At 46.0% G+C, this 24,641-nt stretch overlaps 1 protein-coding gene across 3 annotated transcripts in view; it reads right to left on the bottom strand.

The window, feature by feature from the left end:
* Positions 1-565: 565 nt before the first annotated feature.
* Positions 566-24,641, bottom strand: part of ESRRB (estrogen-related receptor beta) — a 38,230-nt gene continuing 14,154 nt past the window's right edge. For 2 of the 3 annotated variants that reach the window (XM_010009394.1, XM_010009246.1), the window contains 4 exons: positions 14,109-14,219; positions 13,305-13,466; positions 7,281-7,550; positions 566-810 (listed from right to left, as the gene is read on the bottom strand). In XM_010009394.1, the coding sequence (XP_010007696.1) occupies positions 566-810; positions 7,281-7,550; positions 13,305-13,466; positions 14,109-14,219 (788 nt within the window). Of the gene's footprint in view, positions 811-7,280; positions 7,551-13,304; positions 13,497-14,108; positions 14,220-24,641 lie in introns of all 3 variants that reach the window. The other variant, XM_010009323.1, reaches the window with a different exon arrangement.

Consider the following 24,641-nt stretch of genomic DNA (forward strand, 5'->3'; position numbering starts at 1 on the left):
AGAGGGGCAGCCTGGGAGCAGCTGTTTTGATCAGGAGAGTTCCAGCAGTGCTCTTCTCCAAAGGAGCACGTGCCCTATGTAAGAGCCAGAAAGGTGACAAAAAGGAGGACCCTGGCTGCTTCCCTTTCTGTCTGACCCCTCACAACACCAGTAGATAATGTTTATATTGACTCTATTCTTCCTCTCTTCCTGCTTCTGTTCCCACTCCCCCTCCAGCACAGGCGGAGGGAGCTGGGGAGCAGGCGGCCTGGACAGTGCTGAGAGCATTACTGCTCAGAGGGGCTGAGCCCCGATGACTGCCTCAACAAGTGCAAGAGCATATTCTGGTATTTCCCACAGAGAAAACAAACGAAAAAAAGAGAAACAGGTGACTGATTAAAAGTTTTCCCCTCCTGTACATGAGATTCTGCAGTCACGCCGACAGATAGACATTAAATAATTCTTCCATAATAAATGACTGGAGATAAAAGCCGGCGGTGGCTGCTGCTGCTGTTTGGATTGCTCCATTGTCTGCATCTTTGTTTCTAGTTTGTTCCCCGGCCACTGTCAGCTGGCGCTAGGGCTGTCAGACCTTTGCCTCTAGCATTTCTAGGAAGAGTTTATGCATGGGAACCTTGCCCTGCAGTTTGATGCTGTAGAAGTGCTGCACAGCTTTGGCGGCCGTCTGCCGCAGGAGGGGCAAGGTCAGGAGCAGCTTGCCTGCTCGCCGGGGCTCCTCGTTGCGCTGACTCAGCTCGTAGTCCTGCAGGGCTTCATGGAGAAGGTCCTGGAGTTTCTGCACAGCATCCATGTCCTCTATGTGCATGGAGTCTGGGGGGGAGGGAGAAAAGACACCAAACAAGCAAGTCAGACATGAGGAACAAGGAAGGAAATCCTTTATGGTCCTGGAGCTAAAGATGCTTTCTTTCCTTCTCTTTCTTTTCTGTTGGTTTGGTTTTGGGGTGAGTTTTTTGTCATGTTGTTTGTTTTTAGGTTTTTTTTTTTTTTTTGGGGGGTGGTGGTGGTGTGTGTTTTGTTTCCTAAGGGAAAAAAAAATGCACGTTGCTGGCAGGTGTTGGTGCTCTGCAAACCAGTGACATTTGGCATTAGCCCAACGAGTCGGCCCTAGCAGTTCAGAGACAGTAAGGTTGCTGGGGTAGGTGACGCATTCTTCCTTGTGTGCAGCCCATTTTGCCAGCTACCCCAAGGCTGTGCAGGGGTCAGCCAGGGGCCTTCGTGATTTGCACATTCACTTGCCCTCCATGCTCCTTATGGGGAGAGTCACCCTGCAAGGGGCAGCAGCTGCTGTGCTGCCACTTGGGAGCAATCTCATTAAGAATAATTAACACTGCTATAGCGCTTCATCTGTCTAAACGGCCTAATTGCCGTGCATCTGCTCAGGGTGTCAGCAAGACAGAAAAGCCCCGGTAGGTCACAACCAGCATGCCCAGGGGTGTTGCCAGCCCCACCTTAGTGCATATGCCCCTGTTTTCAAAGACTGCCAGCAGCTGCTCAAGGAGCTTCCTACTTCAGTGAAGGAAACCCACACCTCCTGCAAGGCCCCTTCCCTTAGGCTGCCAGTTAGATTTTTACAAGCTGCTGGAGGGGCTAGCAGGGTTTGCAAGGCTAGCACAGCTCCTTAGTGTGTCTCTGAGGCAAAGGTGACCCAGTCTGGGTTTGAAATGGGAAACCCAAGTTGAACACAGGCTGCTAAATTTGTAGGTAAGTCATGGTGACAGAGGGCAGCACCAAAGACCAGAGGCTAGATCAGAGAAGTTAACTGTCACTGAAGCTTTTCTCCTTTTTCATCTTGCTGATACTTGCTTCTTTCTTACAACCCTGACAGAGCTGGAGACACTGTTGCCTTGTCTTCATTATTCAGAGACTTTTAATTGATACTGAACCCACTGATCCAAGTTTCCTGCCATGGGACAATGAACCCAAAAGCATCAGCAAAGGGCCACCATGGCAAGCATGCATGCACGTGCACTGTCTGCCACTGCAGCTGGGCTTTGCAGTGCAGCAGTGCTCTGGCTCAGCCACGCACATACAACACAAATGTGAGGACATAGGCTCCTCAGTGTGATGGCAGTGAAGGGGAGGAAAGCTGGGCAAAGTACCAAAATCTCTCTACAGATATGTGTCATCTCTATGGAGAGTGCAACACAAATACTGTGAATTTCATATGATCCATGTACAGTAAATGTTATTTATCATGCACAATTTAGAAAGTATTACAACAGCTGAGAAAATATGTCTAGCAAGAAAGCTGTTTAAGAAGCTGTTCAGAAAGGATGCACTAATTAGAGGATATTAAAGGGTTGTATTTCCAAGAAGCCTACTGAGAAAGAATTGTTCTTGCTGCATTTGCTTTTTGTATCTGAGAAACCAGGCAAAGAAGTTCAGAGAAGACACACAGCAGGTCATCACAGCAACCTGAGCTAGCCACAGAGCTTGATTCTGAAAAGTAGGGAGGGAGAAGCATGTTGCCCAGTCAGTCTGGTAACTTCTCCCAGCCAGGCAGCACCTCTGGAAAATTTCCATGCACCATCCAGAAGTGAGTGAGTGGGAACTGTTTCCTGCCAAGCTGCAAAGATAGTTTTGGAGACTGGAAGTATCAAGAGATGGAGCTTGGAGAGAAGTGTCTTCCCACCTTTCTGTTTAATGTCCTTCTGGGTAGGAGAAAAAGTAATCACAGCCCATCAGAGTTTGCAGATTCCAGTAGTGCTAGAAGCATTGGGCAATGAGCCAAGCTTCAGGTCCAAGTGGGTGCTCTGGTTTTGGATACTGATGTGGCTGTACAGCAAAGAGACTCCCAAAACTATGCCCTCCTGCCACCTGATTTCTATAAGGTAAGGAGACTTAACAGCACTACATAATTAGATGTATGCAGGGAGAGGAATTGGGGGAATAAAGATCAGAGCCTGCCCCACTTCCCCCCTCCTTGCTGAAAGAAGCCCAAATTGGCAGCTGACTGCAAAACATAAAATAACATTGCAGGATTAATTTCCTTGCAATCCACCAGTGAGCTGGTGTCGATGGCATTGATAAACTGTTAATTACGAAATCAATAGCTATGAATTTTTACAGCTGGCAGAGCACTGAGGTGGAGGGAGGTTGCCCAACCATGTCCCTGAGGGTCAGCTGGCCTGAAAGTCAGGCTTCATGTCAGGAGGCCCTCTCCAACACTGCTGACATGGGGTACAGGGCAGGTGTGAGACGGACAAGGCTCACCACCTCCTCACCTAATTCTTTTCTTCCAGCTTCTGGCAGGAGCAGGAGGAGCAGGGATGTCACAGGATCTATTAATACAGAATTTGTTACATATCCCCTTGCTAGATCCAGATCTTGTTCACTCCATCTCAGCATTAAAATGCATGGGGAAAAAAAAGGGAAATAAGGTTTGGCCTGTATGGGATTTCCTTAAATGAACATGTGCTGTATGCTAACCTGGAGGGCTCTTCAATACACAGGTTGGTCAATTTGTATTCCTGAAGAAAGAGGACCTAGGAATGCCTAAGAAGGGACTGCTGGCTCTGAAGGGTAACAATTTAAGTCTACAGCACCCCTACTCTGTCAAAAACTGTATGATCGTATTGTTGGGACTCGCCTGCTTCTCTGGACATTAAGAATTCATTTCTCAGCTCTCTAAAATGCACTTACTAAAGACAGAGGTCATTTGAATTATCTTTGCCCGTCCCAGCAGGTGTGTCCTTGGTGCGTTACACTGAGGACTCGGAGATCAGCCACAGCTCTGGCAAGGTCAGCTATTGTCAGCTTCTCCTCTAGTGAAGAGCAAGTAAGCTCCCACTTATGTTTTCATTTGTTTTAATTCCTATAAACAAAAGGTCAATATACACAGGGCTGCATGGAAGAGAGGAAAGTCCCTAGAAGCATAAGCAATTACACTTGGGATACGGGAAATTCAGGAATTTATATAGGACACAAGACAGAAAGCAGGTCTAGGCAGCACAGGTGCTAATCTAAGTGCTCAGCTTTAAACTGTGTCTCCAACCCAAGGGAGCTGGGGCCTGACCGAGAGGTAGTGTGCGTTCCATTCCTACTGTTTTAGGAATCAGCTGTTTAAAGCACATACATGCAGGCTCTGCAAGTTTACTCCATGTCAAAAACACAGTAAGAAAAATTACTTATATTAAAAGAATGTGAAGGCTGAATGTGAAGGCTACATTAGAAAAATACACTTGCTCCATTCTAGCTCCCTTATTTGTGTGTTGTGAGAGGCTTTAATTACATGCTTTTCGTTCATATGTTTCAATACAAATAACGAAGCAGGATTTTTGTGGATTATACTCTTACATAGATGCACTAGGAGAAACCAGTGAAGTCAGAATGGCTTTTCCCATCCAGCTGAGAACATGTGTTGGTCTGTGCCTTCTGACCATTACCTTGTCTTCTTTACTCCACAGTGCTGGAAGCAGAACCTCAAAGCACCTGACAAACGTTGGTTGTTCTGGTCTGTCTTTGCTTAGCGTTTCTCCACTCCCAATACAGACTGTCCTATAAGGCTTACCCTGGGCTTAATCCTGAAAGCACAGTGAGCAACATCAGCAGAGAGTGCTTCTGCTGCACTGCGAAGAACTTGATGGCACCAAGGCTCAGGTTCTGCAGTGTCTCTGCTCATAGCATGGGCCAGATAAATGTCCTGGTGTGGCACTTACCTTGTCACCCTGTCACAACCACTACCTTAGCACTTCAGCCTCCCCGAGGAGCCCTTCTCCCTGTTTAATTCTGTGACCTTCCTGGTAGACAGGAGGCAGGTTCTTTAACAAGAGTTGATTACATTGCCACAAGCCACCATCCACAATCGAGAGAGGCCAGCCTTGGCCATCTGCCCATCCTGGTTCAGTGGCAAAGTGAAGGCAGCAATTAGAGCTAAAAAAGCAATATATGAGAAACTGAAAAAGGGAACCAGATAGCAATTCATATGGATCACAAGTTATGAAGTATAGAAAATCGATAAGGGAAGTGAAGGACACTGGAGGAAAATCCGTGGCTGGAGGGCTAAGGACAATAAAGAAGTTTTATAAATACTTAAGAAATAGAAGAAAAATGACCATTTGTAGAGGGGCTCCTTTCACCTGGAGATCATGAAACTGTTAACAGCAGTGCAAAGGAGACAGAAGTCCTCAGTGAGGATGTCTGTCCCATTTATTAAAAAAAAGCATTATGTAGCAATGCTATATGAAAATGAAGACGACTTCTTAGTCTGTCCTTTATGCAAGAAGATTCAGACATCTGTTAGGTACAGACTTCAGAGAAATCAGCAGAGCTCAATAACTTGTCTTGAAGAGTTCTAAACTTGCTAGCTGAGGCCTATCTAGGACAGAATAATGATTAACAAGTCTTGGTATTTTCAAGCAATTTAAGATGAGTGGAAAAGTTCTAATGATACACATATTTTCCTAGGTGTTATCTGATGATTTCCATGCTAGCCTGATGTGAACCAGGACAACATAAAGGAAAGAAAAAAAAAAAGACGTTTGATTAAGACATATAAGATGGTATCTAAAACACACACAGATGTGGCACTTACTTTGGGACATGGTTTAGTGGCGGATGTGGCAGTGCTAACTTAAAGAATGAACTCAATGATCTTAAAGATCTTTTCCAACTTCAGTGATTCTATGATTCTAAATGATTCTGTGATTCTACTGCCAGTCAACATGATACTTCGGAATACAGGTCTTGTCAGACAAACCTGTTTTCATTCTCTGATGAGATTACAAGTTTGGTTGATAAAGTTAACTTCATAGCGGTAACAGACTTAGGCTTTTATAAGGCACTTGGCTTAGCACCACAGGACATTCTCATTAAAAAATTAGCACTATGCAATATCAATAAAGCACACTTTCAATTGATTAGTAACTGGCTAGATGACAGATCTCAAAGTAGCTATCAGTGGTGAATCATCCCTGAAGGAGGAGTTTTCTAGTGGGAATCCAAAGGGATCAGAAAAAAAACTAGATGCCACTCAACATTTTTATCAATGAGCTGTAAGTAATTTCTTTCTTTTTTCTTCTAAATTGGTGCTAAGATGTATGGATAGCAATGAGGAACAGGATGGTGTAAATCAGTGAGGATAGGGCAGCTGCACAGCACTCTGGACCACTTGCTTACACTTGCAGTAATGTATCTATAGCCAAGGAATATGGCTATGGAACTGGAGCTTTATCGTGCCAAGCAGTCAGGTATAAGAAGACCTGGGGACATAGCACACAGCTCAAAGACCAGTATCTGGAAGCTGAACTCAGGCAAACTGACATTAGAGACATGGTGCCTTTTTATTTTTATTTCTTCTTTTTTTTTTTTTTTAAAACTGACAAAGCAATTAATTCTTAGAGTGAGCTACCGTGAAAGATGCACATTCCCCCTTTTTTAATCCCTTCAGCTTCACACAGGGTGTCTTTCTGGAAGGTGACTTTAGCCAACAAAGATACTGGATTCGCTGCTGGGCTGCAAGGGTGAATTCTGTGACCTGCATGATGCAGTTTGAAAGATCTGATGTAAGACAATGAGACTCAAGGGATGTAGAGGGAGCCCTCGTCACACAGTAGCTTTAGCAGTTTCCCCTTTGTAAGGGAATCCTGAGCAAATAGCTATCTGGCTTTTGTGCAACAGCACTGCAGCACCCAACACCTCGTCTCCCCCACAGCCTGCTGGATTGAGGGCTGAAAGAAGGCACTGGGTGAAGGGCCCTGGCCTTTCTCATCCTCTTCACAAGAAGAAACAGAACAGGCAACATAGTCTTCTGCCAGCATGTCTTACCCTCTACCATCCACATCCACACTGTCTCCCAGTTTAAAAGAGATTCAGTGACTGTAATCACTGAATATTTCTAGGGCAGGACTGGGCAGCCCCAATCCCACAGCTTTTTGTGGGATTTGAAATTGGGACCAAGGTTTCCCTCTTTGCTGTAACTGACCAACACTATTGAAGTGGATGCAGGGGTGGCCTACATCCCCTTTTCTGAACTCACAGCACTGGTGTCAGCTCACTAGTAGAGAAAGGCTTCACAGACTTTCTTTTACTGCCAGAAACCAGCAGCCTGCCCATCCCTGCCTGACTCCACTCCCGAATACAGGCCAGAGTGCACTTTGGCCTCTAGCAGCAACAAGCCTCGATTCTCCCTGCTTAGATCCTGCTTCATGGACAGAGAGGAGCATTGAGGATGTTGCATGACACAAACAGAGCACAGTCTTGGGTAGTAGTTTCCTCCCAGGCCAGATAACAGTGTGGGCCTTGACTCCCTGATTGTGATGCTGGCTGGGCTAGGGCTGTACCTGAGTTTGCAAGGGCCAGAGCTTTGAGTGTGACAAACTCCTCCTTTTCCACCTTGAGCTTTTTGTAGCGGCGCACAAGTTGTAGGATGGCCAGGTAGAGCTCCAGCAGCCCCGTCAGACGAGAGTGCTCTTCATCCATGATGTAGTCCTCAGCATACACAAGCTTGTCTTCATATGGCAGGGAGCGGTACACAATGCCCAGGATGAGGATTTCCATCCAGGCGCTCTGCAGGAGGCTCATCTGGTCCCCAAGGGAGAGGTTGGAGAATCCTGAGAGGACAAAAGACAAGCAGAATCAAATGGGTATGCAGCAAAACCTCAAGGAGCCTGGAGTCCTTAGTTTCCCTGGGATTCATCCCAAGCACTCTCCTGCTGCTGTCAAAAATAACTTAAAAAAGATTATTAAAGTGACCCTTTCTCTGTGACAATCAGCACACATGGACCTTACCCTTCTCTTTGCCCACAGCAAACAGGAGTTCTGATGCTCTGACTGTGTTTACAGCAACCCAAAGTTAATGACAACCTCTTTTCAATAATCTCTGCTTCTTCTATAGCAGCAACTGTTTTGTACCACATAACCCTGCTCACTGTTCCTCTGTGGTTTTGAACTGCAGCCGATTTAGTCTGTCCCAGCTGACCAAAAAGCAGAGAAGAGCTTCACATGGCAGAAAAGAGGGCTTCTGATGGTAGAGGAGGGAATTACACAGGCCTTAATTCCAAGCATACTACTATCTCTCATTTTGGCCAACATGAGAGAAGGTCCTGCCACAACAGAGCACTGAAATGTATCCAAAAGCTGAATACGTTTGTGAACAGAACCTTTTTCTATTCCTCATCACTCCCTGAGCTCCGCACCATCAGCTTTCTGATCCTCACAGCCAACAACCCTACCCAGTGCCAAAAATATCTTTATGGTGACACACAGAGATCTAAAGACAGCCAAACCCTGCAGCAATAGAATCAGCACCCAGCAGTGAAGCAAGTCTTTCTCAAGTACAGAACAAGCTAGCACAATCTGGAGACAGACCCTGACAGCCCCAGAGCCCACCTGAGAAAGTGGAGAGGCCAAAACACAGAGGCACCGTCTGCCTTCAGGGGTAAAAAAAAATGTGCATGGGAAAGAAAGCTGTTATGTCCTGTGTACCAGGCCACTACCTTGCAGGCCAGACCATGACAGATCCTGGGAGATGGGCATTGTGCCACAGCCATTATAGACATGGATGCCAAGCACAGTGTGTTGGTTCCATCTAGGCAGCTCCTGACCACCACTGACAGACAGAGACTGCACGTTTTGGCAGCTCCTTGTGTCTAAAGATTGCCAGGGCTGTGAGAGAAGGGAACCACCAGCACTCCTCAGCTGGGAGAAGAAGGGGGTGATGCTCCACCAGCCTCCCCTACCAGTTTTGCCTACAGGTGCATTTTAAGCCTCGGGGCTTACCAAGATGCCTGTAAGCTCATTAGCCTCTGTGCAGGAGCCTCCCAGCCCCACTGGCTGTGTGCTAGACTCAGCAAAACTCGTTCATCCCACAGCCCTCCCTTGCTCACAGTTCTTGGCCCCGCATCAGGGCCTTCATAGCCAGCCACCATGATGATCATTTGATTTCTCTTGTTATCAAGTTGGCAATTAACAAAAGAGCTGATGATTGCTATATTGACCAACTGTGGGTTCTTTTTTTTCTATCTGCACTATCTCAGCTGGGAAAGGGAAGGCAGAAGGGTGGGTTAGTGGTATTTATTTATCACTACGCCATGTTTTGTGTTTGTGTTGCCAGGGGAAGCAAAGGGTGATAATGGCCTGGCAGCCCTTGGACATCCAATTTCCCTTATCAGGCCACTGAATAGAAAAGAGGCCCCAGGCCACATTAATTAACAGATACCAATCAGCTGTCACGTGTTGTGTGTGCAAGGTCTGAGGGGAGCAGTGGGTGGGAGGGAAGAATCAATAAACCATTGGGGAGGAGTGCCAGAGGGAACAGCTAAAGAGGAGTCCAGGCTACTGGGGAGAAGAGCTGCAAATCCAGCTCCATGGCTGTGAGATTAATCCTTACGCAGCACAGCCGGTGTTCCATGTAGCCCTGCACCTGGTGAATACCACACCTTACTCAGGCTGTGAGTATTTCAGGGTTGCCTTGTTGTTTGCCTCACCCTTCTGTCCCTTACCTCTTGGAGTTGGTACATGCTGCTCCTGAATGTAGCCTTCCTGACTGAGTCCAAGTGCAGGCTGATGCAGATCAAAGGCATAGGATCCTGTCTCCCTAGCTCTACTTGCTGCACAAAGGAACTGATAAGACTGGTCCTGAGACAGGGTGATTAGTGCTGTGCACAGCCACTGTCACTTTCCAGCACCTGGAATCTCTCCTTTGGTCTCCTAGCTCTGACCATGGAGAACAGCCCAGCATTTAGGCTGCTGCCTGAAGTCCACTTTCTGGGTCAGTCACATGGCCTTTCTGCATCTTCATTCCCCATGTGGATTACAAAAGGGCTTATGCCATTGCCTCGCTGCACTCTGCCAATAAAATTTGTTAAAGATTGAGAAACAGTCATGTAGTGGAGTGAGAGGACCCACAACAGACATGGCTGACGCTTTATCTGCTAGAGAATAAAGTAGGAAAATTATACTTAACCCTCACAGAAAAAACAGAGGCAGTTATGGTAGGGGGGAACTGCAGAAGAAAGACCATGCACTGTCCTGTGCCAAAAGAACAAAGAGCCAGCTGCAGTTGCCCTACCCACCTGGGAAAGCCCCTTGCCAGAAGCACTCACAGGTAGCCAAGGACTCCAGCTCCAGCAGGCAGGCATGAGGGAAGGAGCATTGCAGTGCCAAGCCTTGGCTTGAAACATCTGACAGAATAGGGACCCTTTTCCTCCAGTGCTTACACATGTAGAATGCAAGGGCTGGGAGACTGTGCCTGTGTCATTGCAGTCAGCACAGACAAGGGAAGACCATATAACCTGGGGTTTCCCATGCTAAAAATCTCGACATCAGTAAAGGTAAATGCTAATTTTACCTGGCCAAAGCCACAGGCTTGCTATTTCAGGTTTATAACACCGTACAACCTCTAGTGAAATTCAACTGCTGCACCATCTTACAGCTCCCAGGAATTGCTAAAATCCAGTCCTATTGCATTCCCAAGCTGTTTGATGGCACAGCATCCAGAAAGTGCCCTTAGTGATCTGTTTCTTGCTGCTTTTCTCAGGTCTGATCCTGAAAGGTGCTGAATGCTCCACTGCCATCCCTAAGAATGATGATCCTTAAAAAGAGCCCTTATATCTAGCATAGAGCTGCACACGTTTCCCTCCTTGCCAGGTTGAGAAGAGCTGCTTTATTTGCAACAGCTGATTTGGCATTCAGGTTTTTTATTTTTTGTCTTTTTTCTTTCTTTTTTTCTTTCCGTGGTTTGGCAGTGGGAGCTCCCAGAATTTAAAAAAAAAAAAAAAAAACACATAATTTGTGGCAAGTGGAGTTCATAATCTGTTAATTTATTATCATTTCTGTCATCCTGGAGGGCCATTAGCAGAGGTAATAAAGGGAGATGTAATTATAGGATCTGAGGCCACTCCAGACACAGCTGCTGTCACTCCACTTGCCATATTTCATTCTGTGCTAGTACTACCGTCTTCCTAGTGAGAACAGCACAACAGCTACCCTGGGAGAGCCTTCATCGTCACCCCTCGAGAGAAGTCTTGTGTCCCTGCAGCAAGGCATGAAGAAAAGGTAGATATTCAAAGACAGCACAGCAGGGAGGGTGGGTAGTGAGGAGGGGGCCTCACACAGAAGGGGATAACTCCACTTTGGCTGAGCATGGCTTTTGAGCTCATGGTTATTAATAAGGCTACTGATCTAATAATACTTGCTAAACACCATTAAATCATGCTTTCTTGTTGTCATAAAAGAATATCTTTAACTGATCATATTTGCTCACACTGTGGGGCAGAAGTTTGTGCTGACACCTGGGATCCTGAAGGGTTGGTATGATTTTAACATCACACTGTTCTTTACTAATTCCAGTGTGAATACATGGCAGGAATATGTGTCTTCTTTTCCTTTCTCCATCCCTCTCTGTCCAAGAGTTTATGAACTCAGGAAGCAATTCAGTTTTGCTCAAATTCCTTGGAAGGCAGAAATACATGGCATGGATAATCTAGACACCTGGCAGCCTCCTGGCCCTGCCCTGCTCTGCCCCCTTGCTGCCTAACTCAGTATGTTTTGTATTTGCTTCAGAACTATAGGGTATTTTGTTCCATTTTTATGAACAGTCTTTTATTATGTTTGTTTCTGAGTACTGCTCCCCTGTGTAACAATCCCTAAGCTCCTGTGCACACAGTCCTGTTATAATACTGCTGCATCCTGTTATAATACTACTGCTGGTCTGAACTGTGCCAGGCTGATGGCTATTACCACGTTGCGGGGCCTTTGACAGGAAAAGAACACACACAAAGGAAACTGAGACGATGGCAGGTATGTCCTGCCTTTCAGAAAGGAGAGAAAGAGCCCCTTTCACAGTGCAGGACTAATCTCTACTATACTCCTGCTCTGGGATAATATTGCCATGGCAGGCTGAACTTGGAGCTCAGCATCCCATGCTCATCCCACAGCTGCAAGCTAGAGAACTTCAGCAGGGCATGCTGCACAAACTGAAACAGCCAAGGTTAGAAGAACATACAACAGCACCTCACCAGACAGCTGTAGCAGCTAATTGCATTGCATTAAAACCATTCCTTGTTAACATCCCAAATTCTGGGTTAGTAGAGCAATCCAGGCTGAGTTCCTTAATCGCCATTGTAACCCCACTTGTGATGAATCAGCCCCCAATGGATTGTGGCACTAGTGATGGGTGTAATCTCTGCAGATACTGCAGATCTTGTGTAAGAAGGGCACCACTGAGATTAACCTCTACACAGAAACACTGTCCTGAAAAAGTTTTTCCAGACTTCATAGTCCCATCACATAACAGCCCATATTCCATCTAGCCCAGGAAACCAGGAATGACAGGAGAAATGCTTCCTCTGAAAAAGAGAAGGAACCACCAAAAAGCCAAAAAAGGAGCCATGAAGAGAAACAAAATACACAGGAGAAGTAAACTGTCTGATCACTCATGCTGTGATGCCTCCCCAAACAAGGAAAAACTTAAAGCCAAGAAGCAATGCAAGAGAACACAGACCTATGCAGTAGAAGACACAAACAATGTGCAATATAGGTTAAATCCTGTGATCCTATGGCTGAGCCTCAGATACTCTCCTGACACAAAAAAGGGGGACAGAAGACAGGAGATAGCTGTAGTGACCTGTTCACATTAAGCTTCTGAAGCAGTCTTTGGAAAGCAGCCATGTAAACCCCAAGGACATCCTCCAAGTTACCCGGCCAACCTTTTCCACAAGCAAATCCAACTCTTTTTTTTTCTTTTTTTTTTTTTTGCAGGTGTGGAAGAGAACTAAAGAGATAGAGAGAGGGGAAATCTTCCCTTTCCAGACTAAATCTTTGTCACCAGAACCCCCTTGAGGGCCATGTCTGCTCCTTCAACCTAGGTCCATCCTACCTGCAAGCGTGAGACACTTGCTACGTCACTCAATCGTACAGACACTTACTGGATATAGTCAATGAGTATATGTCCACTACAGACAGGGTAGGTAACTGCCTTGTCATTAGCAGTAAAGTCTGGTCACTGCCATAACATTTATTCAACTACAAACACAACAGACCTAGCAGAGCAAAATCACTAAGCCCACCATACCATCCCAAAGACTGTTTCCCAAGTGCTTTTGCTGTGCCAAACAATACGGGTACAAGAGAACTTTATCATATAATCTCAAAGCCTTCTGCATAATCCCAGGGCACACACAAACACAGTCATAAGTTTATGCACCTGCTGGAGTTTGTTACCAATGAGAGCCCACCACAAGCAGTAATTTCCACCCATCACTATATATAAAAATCCTTGTTGAAGACAAAATTGATAAGCACAGTGATAAATAATAGCTCCCTTTGCTGCTCGTACTTATACCCTTGTAATTCCCCCAGTTTACCTGGGATGTGCTTTGCCCAGCCAATGATCACGACCAGTTCTCTGTCTGCCAGGTCGCAGAGGGTTGTCAGGGCTTTGATGTCACTCTCTGGCATGGTTGGATCAGGCATGGCATAAATCTTCTCTGGCTCAGCCACCAGCAAGTGGGAGACGATCTTAGTCACTGCATATTTCAAAGGAGAAGTTGTTGTATCTCTCATGACATAAGGTGTCATAATCAGCCCTTTCTAGAAGGACCTTCCTTGCATAAGATGTGACTATAGAGCCCATAGGATCTTAGAAATGGTTTTGGCCACAACAGGAGAAGACTACACTGCAGATACACAGGCTGTTATGATCTGCCTATGCCAAACCTACTCTGTACAGAGATGACAAAAGCAAGAAGCTACTGTAAGGTTGTCAGCCATTGTCTCAGATAGGTCCAACAAGGGAAGGAGAAGGCATGAATAACCAGTTGGTGGACTGTGGAAAAGTTTAGAGAACTATGGGTAGGTAGTATGGAATAGAGAAATCAGCATGGGGCCAGTTTTGTTAATATTGCTCGGATACAGGAAAAGATCAGAGTATCACTAAATGGATTTACACAATCTCACAGGAAAGGTCTGGTATTTATGAATACAGTACCTGGGCTGTACCTCAGATATACCTAATCTACCTCTTCATTATGATCATAATTAAAAAATCCCAGTGCTGGCGACTGACATGGCAATCAGAAGTGTCAACTGCTCCACTGTACATTTTGGGAGATCAATAAGAAGAAACTTAGTGGTTGCTCAGAGGACTACAATTCAAGACCAATACGTACGTGGCTTTTTAGCTGGAGGAGGGATCTGTAAGCTCAGATAAGTGCTGCTCTCAGAATCCAGTCTCCTCTTGTATTTCTGACGGCCTCCACGGACTCGATCCAGACGAACACCTGCAGGTAAAACAAGATAAACCCTCATGATTCCTTGGTGCCACAGGGAATCTTGACATTCAGATGTTAAAAATTGCTAAGTAAGACATTCCCCACACCCTGGTGAGCTTCCCTCTCCCAAACTCTTGAGATCTCAGCTGAACCCAGCAATCCCAATAATACCAGCTAGACTGCCTCCAGCTCTAACCATGCTGCTGGGAGCTTTAGTTTTATTCAAAACATTAATGAAGACGGAAATTAACCTATTCAAACTCTTGAATCACCCCCAATCTGAAAAGCTTCAGACCTCAATGCCCTCTAGGTGATCTTGCTTAAAAAAAACTCAAAAACTTTAAATGTCAATCAGACCTGCAGTTATAAAAATAAGGTTTTAGATTGTTCTTAAAAGTGAGAAGTTAAATGTTCTGTGACCTCTGTTTATATTTTAAAAACGTGACCTATAGCAAATAGATTATGAACTATGAATTCAATAAAGATGTTTCAGCCTTGTTCAAGTAAGGCAACTGCAAGAAAAGTAGAACCAAAATAAACAGAAACAACCTCTATTACAATCAAGCAATGATAAAGCTGAAGTAGGGAGTCACTGAAGAATTTGTTTCAACTCTTTCGAAATACAGTGAATCAAACTGCAAACAGCACGTTAAAAACAGTTCCTAGTGACTGTGAAGCACCAGTGATTATTACCATGCAAGAAACCACAGCAGCATCAATAGCTGAACTGCTGTATTAGTACAACATACTATGTTAAAAACATTTGTCCAGTTGTCGGTTATTTCTGGCCAGCCATATGGTCTCTGGTAATCTGTCTTGTGAAATTGGGGTGACTCAGTCTTGCTGGGATAAAAAGCTGTTGCAAAAAAACCCCCAAACTTTCAAGGTAAATGCAGAAGCATTCAAATAGAATAACAAATTGAATTTACACTATGCAAGTACTTCCTTAGAAACACACATGAGTTTATCTAGTCTGATCACAGGAACCAATTATGTGATACACTTACTAATCACACTGAGCCATTAATATTTTGCAATCAATCCACTACATAAACAAAAACAACTAAAAGCAAACACTCCAAATCAGCTTTGAAGTGATGCTTTTTGAACAACTTGTACACCTGAAAAAACCCGCAGTCTGCTGACGGGTTTGTCACACTGTGCACTTCAATGACACATTTGCTTACGACGTCATGGGAAAGATTTTACTGTACGCTCACACCAGCCCTGCTTGCACCGCATGAAACCATTACCTGCTACGCCATCTAGATCCTGATACTCTTCATGGCTGGAGCATTCAAACCAGCTTGACTGACAGACAGTACCAAGAGCCCCGCAACAGCAACACCAGGCCAGCAGCACTCACACAGTCTGACAGCAAAATCTCACTGGCAGTAGCAACACCTGCATGGAGGTCTAGGTTGCATTCCCTGTAAGCTGTGGTGTGTGGGGACAGAGGCTTAGAGGCACGGTGCTATTAACGCTATATAGCTGCTTCCATTTAAGCATCCTGCTACTCCCCTTGAGCAGGAAAAGCAGGAAACAGAGCAAAGGAACTGCTGCTGCAAGTGGCTGCTATGGAAGGACAGCAGACATTGAAGACAGAAAAAGACATGAAGCTGAATAGGTGAACTCAGATCAAAGTGAGTAATTTCCTTTCCCTGCCCCATTTTCTGTTTCTCACCCAGTGCGAACAATTCGCTGACATCCCTAAGCGTATGTACCACTCTTCTCCTCTATTATATGGTACTGTTTTTGAAAAGGTTGCCCATTGCAACAGGTAGCATGTGGGCAATACTCCTTCCTCGGAGCCCAAACGTGCTCCAGAGAGTGATTTCAGAAAGAGCAGCAAGGGAATCCCAAACCTGAGATTATCTAGGGAGATTCCTGAGAAACAGCACTAATAAAGTCCTGGATGAAGAAGGAAGCTTTCATTTCCATCCATGATTTCTTTCCTGCTATATGTGTACCCCGGTTTCCTAAGAAAGAAGACCTGTACTCCATTCTTTGTTGAATCAATGACACCTACCTGTAAGCTAGGAGAACAGGGAGAGATACAAATTTCAGGAACTGACAGTAACCCAAGTAACCAGATGTGAAAATTAAAAGTGTCTGTTCAAAGATTATGGAGGAATCCAGAACATGTTGCAGGAGTTCAGCTCTGAATCTCAGCTCCCCAGAACTCTCCTAGAAGAAGGGTCATAGAAGAATCCAATCCCTCCCACCAGTGGGCAGGATGTCAGTGCAGGGAGATGCCATTCTCAGCCCAGGAGAAACCAACAGAGAGCCCTCCAGGATGCTTTCACCATGCAGTTTGATAAGCAGTGGAGAGGGAAGACTGGGAGGGGTAGGGAGGAAATGGGGGAAGGAACTCCTTTCCTTCTCCCAAGGAGAAGCATGCCACCCTTGGCAGAGGGATGGCTGCACAGGTTGTAGCAGTATTAGGGACCCTCAATCAGATTATAAGGACACAAAGGACTTAAGTGCATTAAAAAAAGATAAGAGAGATGCAGAGAGATTTACCCTCCATCCCTCACTGAGCAGATAGAGGTCTGTTTGCCCAAGGACTTTGGCTTGTTAATTTTGAACATGTGTTTGTCCTCCTCTTGTTCCCCATCCTGTGCGACACTCCTTGAGGCAAATGTTTTCAATCAGCATTTGCAGAGCCACTGCCCTACCCTGTCGTCATTGCTCCAGCCGCAGAGCCGGTGAATAAGCTGACCCCTATGTAGTGCATCCCAGCGCTAGTTGCTGAGTCCAGCAACCTGCAGGTGCTACAGCAAAAAAACCCAAACATTTCAGTCTGAGTCCCTGAGTGTGACACTCCACACATAAGCACCATGGCAAAATCCCTGCCCCAAAGATCTGACAGCCTAATAGGTCATACCTAGATGGAAGGGAAGGGCATGGACAAAATCAGGACCTGGTACTGAGCTGTGGTATTCAGGTGGCTTGTTAATACCTGCTGTTCTACTTTGATTTCCTCGGTGGCTGATTTTAAGATAGGCAGTCTGGTTACAATGCAGCTGTGAAAGGGACACTAAAGGACATTAAAAATGGAGTGGGTGAGCTCAGAGAAACAGCATGAAGGAAAACACTGAACAGAGAAGAAACTGAGGGAGATGTAAACTAAGATATGAATGGAAGTGAGAGAGTGTAAGGAGAAGGGAGATGAGAGACAGAGGGCTGGAGCAAGGCTGAGTGGTACATACACTTGTAACCCCAAGGGTAGATTTCACACCAAATGTGCAGTCTCCTGAGCTTTAACTACAATGTGCAGTGACCACTTACAAGATGCAGCTGGTCCATACTGAAGACTTTTACATAGGATTTGGTGCCACAGCTTGACAAGACAGCGGCAAGAGAAAGCAGCTGCCTTCCAGCTCCTGGACATAACCATTTCTCACATGGATCACAACTGGCCACTTCCCAGGAGAGAAGGCACTCATCCTACAAAATTGTCACCATAGGCACTCCTGGACCTCCCTTCTTGACAGTATCAGCAAGGAGGGCCTGCTAGAACAGTAAAGAAAGGAGTGCTTACATACACAGTGTGACATGCAACAGTATAGGGCAAACTTTGGGAAGTATCATCCCTTGGTAACCTACCTTTCTGGCAGCTGCTTCTTCACCAAATGAAGGCTAAATAGCTAGAAACGTGCTGGAAACATCCCTCTCCTCCTGCTCCCCTGTGTTGCACGTTGCTGCTGGTCACTGAATCTTGTTACCTTTTGAGGGACCCTGCATAAGAGTCCTGGCACCCCATCTGACCTAGGTGCTGACCCTGGTGTCTGCCATAGGGAGTGAGTCTTGGCTCACTGGCAGCACACTCTCAGCTCCCAACCTGCCTGAGCCTGCTCTGATCTAGCAGGAAGCATGCTGGGCAGCGACAGGACTTGTGCGGGACTTCTCAGCTCACCATCCGGCCTGGGGTAGGGATGTCAGTTTTCTAAGCGTCCTGTGGGTGCCACTCGTGTTCCAAGTGCTTTTGCAGCGAGGTCTGTGCCAGCACCAAGCCTCTGCAGTGGTAGAGCTGATCTGCTGATCTGTTCAAGCTCCCTGCGTTTCTCGGACATGCCCCTCAGAGAGATGTCTGCCGACAACTTTGGGATCAGATGTCCCCTTGCTGACTTGATAACATCAGGCTTTCGGGTTTTTTTCTTAATGGAAGTAAAATAATTCCAGCTTTTTTTAAAAGCTGGACCCAGGCCGAGTCTGTCGGAAGTAAAAATAGCCGAGTATGCAGAGGCGACAGCACAGAGTCAGGTTTAGTTTCTGTTTTATTTTCTGGGGACTAAAAATACTCTTAAAAGCTCTGTGAAGCTAAGCCCTGGCCAGTGGGAAATACAGTCTAGGCCCAATATCAGCTGTCGCATCAAATTACTGGCCTCACCTCACTTTCCATCGAGTCCTATCACATGCCCATGAATTGATAGGAACAGAAAGATCTATCTTGCCAAAAGAGCTAGTGGAGGAGCCAAGGTACAGGGTTTGCATGGTACAGTCTGTGTCTAGATCAAGAAGGACACAACTGAAGGGAACATAGGGCAAGTGCTGGCCAGCGAGCAATGCCCCTGGGGCTGCTTCTGCTGAGCTTTCCCATACACCAGGCCAGGTCCTGTGGCCACTGCCCATCCGACCCTTGAGCTGCAGTTTCTGCATCAGTGCAGTCTGCTTGCTCTCCCAGGGTCTGAGCTGGGATGGTGCTCTGTAGCTAACAGGGATGTCCCAGTCCCCAGGAGCTGCCATCTAAAGTACATGGATTGGCACTGCCCAAGGAAGCTGGAAGGTGTAGGCTGAAAGCAGAGAAGAAAGAAAGGGACAAGGGGTATGCCCAAGGTGTCTCCTACAGAATTTCTGTCTCCCTATTTGCTCTGAACTTCAGGACAGACAACAGGATGTGGTGATGAGATGAGTGAGCCAGGAGGAGGCCTATGTAGGAAACAGAGAGCAGGGATGACCATAAATGTTAGTCTTGCCAAGATTGGGAAAGAAATAGACTATAGGGAAAGGCATCTCTGTCTGAGAGTAAAGAGGCTGCAACCTGACTAGGCTCTTTCATTACTCTCAGATTCCAGCATGGGAAGGGAAAAAGAACTCTTTATACCATTAGGCTCTTATACTGCTGCAAAAAGAGGTCAGCCCCTGGAAAAATCTCCTAATAGATGGCTGGTGTAATTACCCAATACTTTTGAAACATAGAAAACCAACTTGAGGGTCACAGCACGGCCATTAAAATGCAGCAACTGGCATGATGCAGGTCAGCAATCCTGGGAAGGACACTTGCAATGGAAGGGTGGGGAACAAGCCTGGGGAGGGAGGCAGCAAAGTTTAAAAAAATCCATCTCCTGTCTTACAAGGGCCTACAGAGAGATTAGATCAGTTCAAGCAGGATGTTGCAGCCTGCCCCACCTTTGATGTTTTCAGGGATATGCTGTTGGGTAGGAAAGCTTCTTTGCTGTCTGTCTGGTTAAAGAGTCCCTGGACACAGAGAGACAGGTTAGCCCTGTGATGTATGATATACCTGCTACCAGAGGCCCACTAACTTTCCAAGAGATAGTGTTCAGAGCTAAATCCCCGAAGGGGTGTTTACTTCCTAGAGGGACCTGCAGCCCTGGGTGTGATTTAACTCATCTTACTTTAGACTTTTAATAGCTCCCTTCTGTGCATCTGGGCTCCCTTGGTAGGCAATAGAGAGAAGCAGGCACCTCCACATTCATCTCACAGGTCAGACAGGTCAGGAGTGATGATGGATACTTCTCTCCACTGACTACCAAAAGAACAGGGTCAAACCAATGCTTTCTCTAGCCCAGTTTTCTGTCTCAGTCTATTTAGGTAGAGCATATGAGCCTTCTGGAACAGGTAAAGGAACGTAAGCATGGATCAAGAAACAAATTTTTAGGTAAGCAACGCAATGGAGAGGGCCCCACCACTACAGGGAGAGAAGCCCACTTGTGATGGAGATCCACAGAGGTGAGGGAGTTAGAATCAACAACACACCATGCTGCTGCCTTGGCCAGCCTCTTAAAGCAACCTTGCAGTGCCACCTCAGCAGTGGCTTTTCCAACAGTAAACACTAGTGTCCACTTTTCATTTAATTCTTAAATTTAGAACAGCTGTGCCAGTCAATTCTAAGTAAAGACCCTCTCAGAATACCCTTCAGCAGGTGAGTGAGGGAAATGGATTCACTCAGTCCCACCCCACTCTTTCTCACCTCAGAGTATCATAGAATCATAAAATGGTTTAGGTTGGAAGGGACCTTAAAGATCATCTAGTTCCAATCGCACTGGCATGGGCAGGGACAACTTCCACTAAGCCAGGTTGCTGAAATCCTCATCCAACCTGGTCTTACCATGTTGTCAGAACTGCCTAAAAGCTTGTAACACAATGCTTGGGGTCTAAATGTCCCTGGATGGTTGCAGCTTTTATCAGCTTCCTCTTTTCACGTTATAAGAGCACTAAGCATAATTTCTGGTGACAGAATGCACAAAGTGTTTACCATAAACCTGTGTGGAGGTGATGCCTTTCTCAACAGATGTACATTGATGGAGCCTGGACTTCATGTTTCACAGAATGGGGATTTAGTTAGGTATGGCAAGAACCTAGACACATTAATAAATGAATGGGAGAAACCAAACTAAACAGATTTATAATCCACTGGATATGGGAGATGTCGGAAGGGTCCTGGATGCACTTGTGCATCCAGTCTTACGGCCAGAAAAAAGACAGCAAGTGCCATTAGCCCAGTGTGTACTTTGTGGACTGTCCATCCACTGGAACCCTCCTCTTTGGAGAATTACCATCACCCTGCCAAAGGCAGCACATGGCCCACCCCAAGCCACATTGCAAATACTCGATTCATACCTTGGAAAATAGGTGTGGATGATATAGACATCAAGATGCCACTCACTGCACTTGGAGATCCTGTTTCAAAGGACAGGAGGTTGCCTGTCTGTTTTTAAACACAGGGGTATTTTACAGAAAGAAAAATAATTTTTCTTTCTCTTCTTTCATTTGGATGCCTCCAATAGTGATATTTCTGGCACCGGCTGGAGGCAGAATACTCTATAAATACAAAGCCATTAAATCACATGCAGCAGCAACCTGATCAGGGCTGCCTTTTAATTTCCTGACATGAGCTGGCCACTAACCCAATTACCCAGAATCCCCGGAGGAGCCCTCATCCTTCCCAGGAAGCACAAAGCAAGAACCTGAACATATTGCAGAGATGTCAGCTGAGCTTTCACTGAAATCAAATATCTTTTTGAGAAAACATGGTCTGGAAGCAGGGATGGGGGCAGGAGGGAAAGGGGAGAGGGTGCTGCAAACACTTTGCTTCATTGAGAGATTCTTTCACTTGAAAACAGAAATGAAACACCCTCCATTTGATTATGTTGCCAAAAAAGAGGTCTGCTGTTGATTCAGATATCTGGATTTTAGTGAAGGATGAAGGCAAAGTTACTAAGTGGAAGTAGTTTGGGATTGCTAGTACTTGGAATCCCTTGTTTAGATACTAGATGACTTCACCCAATTTATAATATCACAGAGACAGGCCTGCCCAGGGTGACAGATTTGTTTAATTGGGAAACATTTACACCATCAGCCCCTGGCTACAGCTGGTAAGGGAAAGAGTTAGGAGAGTTAGGAGTAAACATTAGGAAAGCATCAATGGCTACAGCGTTTCCTACTCAGCCAGGGTCTTCAATAGGAGGAGCATGGATTTAAGAGACAGACATTTCTGAAATCTGGAGATTACAGGCTTGCCATCTTTAAAGTGGGGACCACCTCCAACTTTCACACAGATGCAGGCCCTTAGGCAGCACAAGGGTTATCAGCTTGTTGCAAGTTCCTCATAGGCAAGGTACTCCCAAAGACACCAGGGACAGGGTGGCTCTCCACAATCCCCAATCCCTATCCACCTGTGATGTTTTGGGGGGAGGAGGCAGACCTTGTGAGTTAGTTGAGCCTGGAAAGAAGCAGAAGTGGGAAGAAGGTGGTTTTATTTTTGTTTTTATTTCTCAATATCCTCCTGTCCTATTAACTGGCAATAAAATAAATTTTCCTCAAGTTGAAATCTGCCCATGATGGTAATTCCTGAGCGATCTCCCTGATGTTATCTTGACCCACGAACATCTTCATAGTATATTCTCCCCTGTCCTGCTGAGAAGGGGGTCTGAGAGTGCAACTTCGTGCGGCACATGGCCAGCCAAGGTCAACCCACCACACTGACATACAAAGAAGGACTGACATGACTGTCCTCTTCATGGTGTAGTACTGCAAGGTGACACACACGACTGTGACTTCAGAGAGGCAGCAGAGGTGTGGAGAGCAAGGCCGTGAGGTCATGTTTAACCAGCCAATGTCCAAAATCAAACCTCTGAGCCCATTTACAGAAGCCATGTGTCACCTGAAATTACATCTACCTCTTCACGACAAACAAATTGCTGTAGAACAGAAAGGCCATGGGTGGCTAGAGCGTGAATGGCAAGGTTATATTCTCCCCAAAACTGACGAGGTATACTGAGGTTTTAAAAGAGACTTGCCAAACCACTGAAATTTCTCTATCAATCATACTAGAAAGCCAGAGAGATCTAGATCTATTTTGTAGAGCCCAGAGTTAAAGAGCTACATTTGGTCACTGGGGGCACAAGACACAGAGTGCTGGGAGTAGAGGGGCTATGGGGTGGTCAAGGACAGGGATGTCCAGCTCTGCACAATGCCTCTCCTCTGCAAGTTGCAGGGCACGCCTTCCTTCGCTGGCCATCCCCACTGACCAGGCATGTATGTAGATAGCATCTTCATTTGGGGTCAGCAGTACCACAGGGTGCTTGGGTTTCCCTGGTTTTTGCAGAGAAGGGGCCATATGCTTCTATTGGATGAAGCTGTGAAGAAACCCCATCTCCTGCTGTCTGAAGGCTGGTGCTACAGCAAGGCCAAGAGCAGCACAGCACAGGTTTTCTAGCAATGGTGCCTCTCCACAGGGGCATTGGGACTGGAGTCTGCTGGAATCCTGGACTCCAGATTCAGCAGCTTCCTATCTGAGCCTGCTAGTGAGGGGCTAATTAATGCTCTCTGGGGGCACACTCAAGATGGAAGAGGAAAGTGAGACACAGGCAGCCAGACAGGCCAACACTTCAGACATCTGAGCCAGTTGGGCTCCGTGGGCAGAGCTTTCTGCCTGCCACTTTCCCCAGCGAGTCTCGCCTGCCCTGCAGGCAGGACGAGAGGATCACGCCAGGAGAACCTGAGACAGCAAAGCTCTGGTGTCCGTGCAGTTCCCTTGTTGCAATGCATTGATCAGAGCTCTCTTAAAGAAAGTGGCCTGGATATCTGAGACACCTATTGATTGCTCCATTGGCTGTCTTCCTCCCCTGATCTTCATTCACTCGGCATTGCCTGAATAACCTGCACTTTTGTTTTAGGGGCAGTCTCCCCAGATCTTCAAGGGCTACCTCTACGAGTGGCAGCCTCTACAGGGATGAGAGAAGATGTCTGGTGACCCCTCACAGGCACTCCCAGGAGGAGGGCCTACATCTCTTTGGCAGCATCAGATGAGCGTTTAAAGCATAAGGCAGAAGCTTGAAGTCACATTTTCCTGATTCTGCCATCTCTGAATAGTGGTGCCTTCTGCCTGAAGAACAAGCTCATGCCACACACCCAGTGGGCAGGAGGTGGTATGAACATCATGTATGATGACAATGACCAGGAAAACCTCTCTTCCTTTAATGAGAAGAAATCATGAAGCCCTTAATTAGGTACTAATGGAATATTATACTCTTCTTCAGAGGAAGGACAGTTTATTTACCCAGAAAAGTCCCCACTAAGTTACCAGCCCAGTGCCAAGGACAACAAGAAGAAACCTGTCAAGAGAAGAAGAGGCTTCTAGATCTCACCTTTAATCACAAGACTCTTTTTCTCAAACCCCTGGTAATCGAGCAGGAGAAAGAACCCGGCTTAGCAACCTTCTGCCATGGATGAAGCCATGGAAAAGAGAGGTGCACCGCAGCAAAGCAGGAAAGGGAACTACTGAAAGGGGAAAAAAAATAATCCTAGCTCAAGTATCAAGACACGTCTTGTCCTAACAAGTGCTGAGAGACTGCAGAACTGGATCTCTGGGGAAACGAAGACATCAGAGATTTAAAAACCAAAATTAAACTACAAGAACTGTACAGCTGGGAACATTCCTGCCTTGGCAAAGAAAAGGGATGGATGAGCTAACAGGATGACAGATCATGGAAAAGACCAATGAAACTTTTCTAATCCAAAATCCCTTGTCAACTCTGCATTTTTGAGAAAGTCAAACAATTATGGATTTGTTCTTTCCAGAAATTCCTGGGTCTGTGGAGACCAAAGACTGTAAACCCATTTTCCCCCGTTTTTGGATTTTGCTTTTAAAGATGTGCATTGATTGAATTACGTATACTAATACTT

Source organism: Nestor notabilis, unplaced genomic scaffold (assembly GCF_000696875.1).
Source record: "Nestor notabilis isolate BGI_N333 unplaced genomic scaffold, ASM69687v1 scaffold3590, whole genome shotgun sequence".
Lineage (NCBI taxonomy): Eukaryota > Metazoa > Chordata > Aves > Psittaciformes > Psittacidae > Nestor > Nestor notabilis.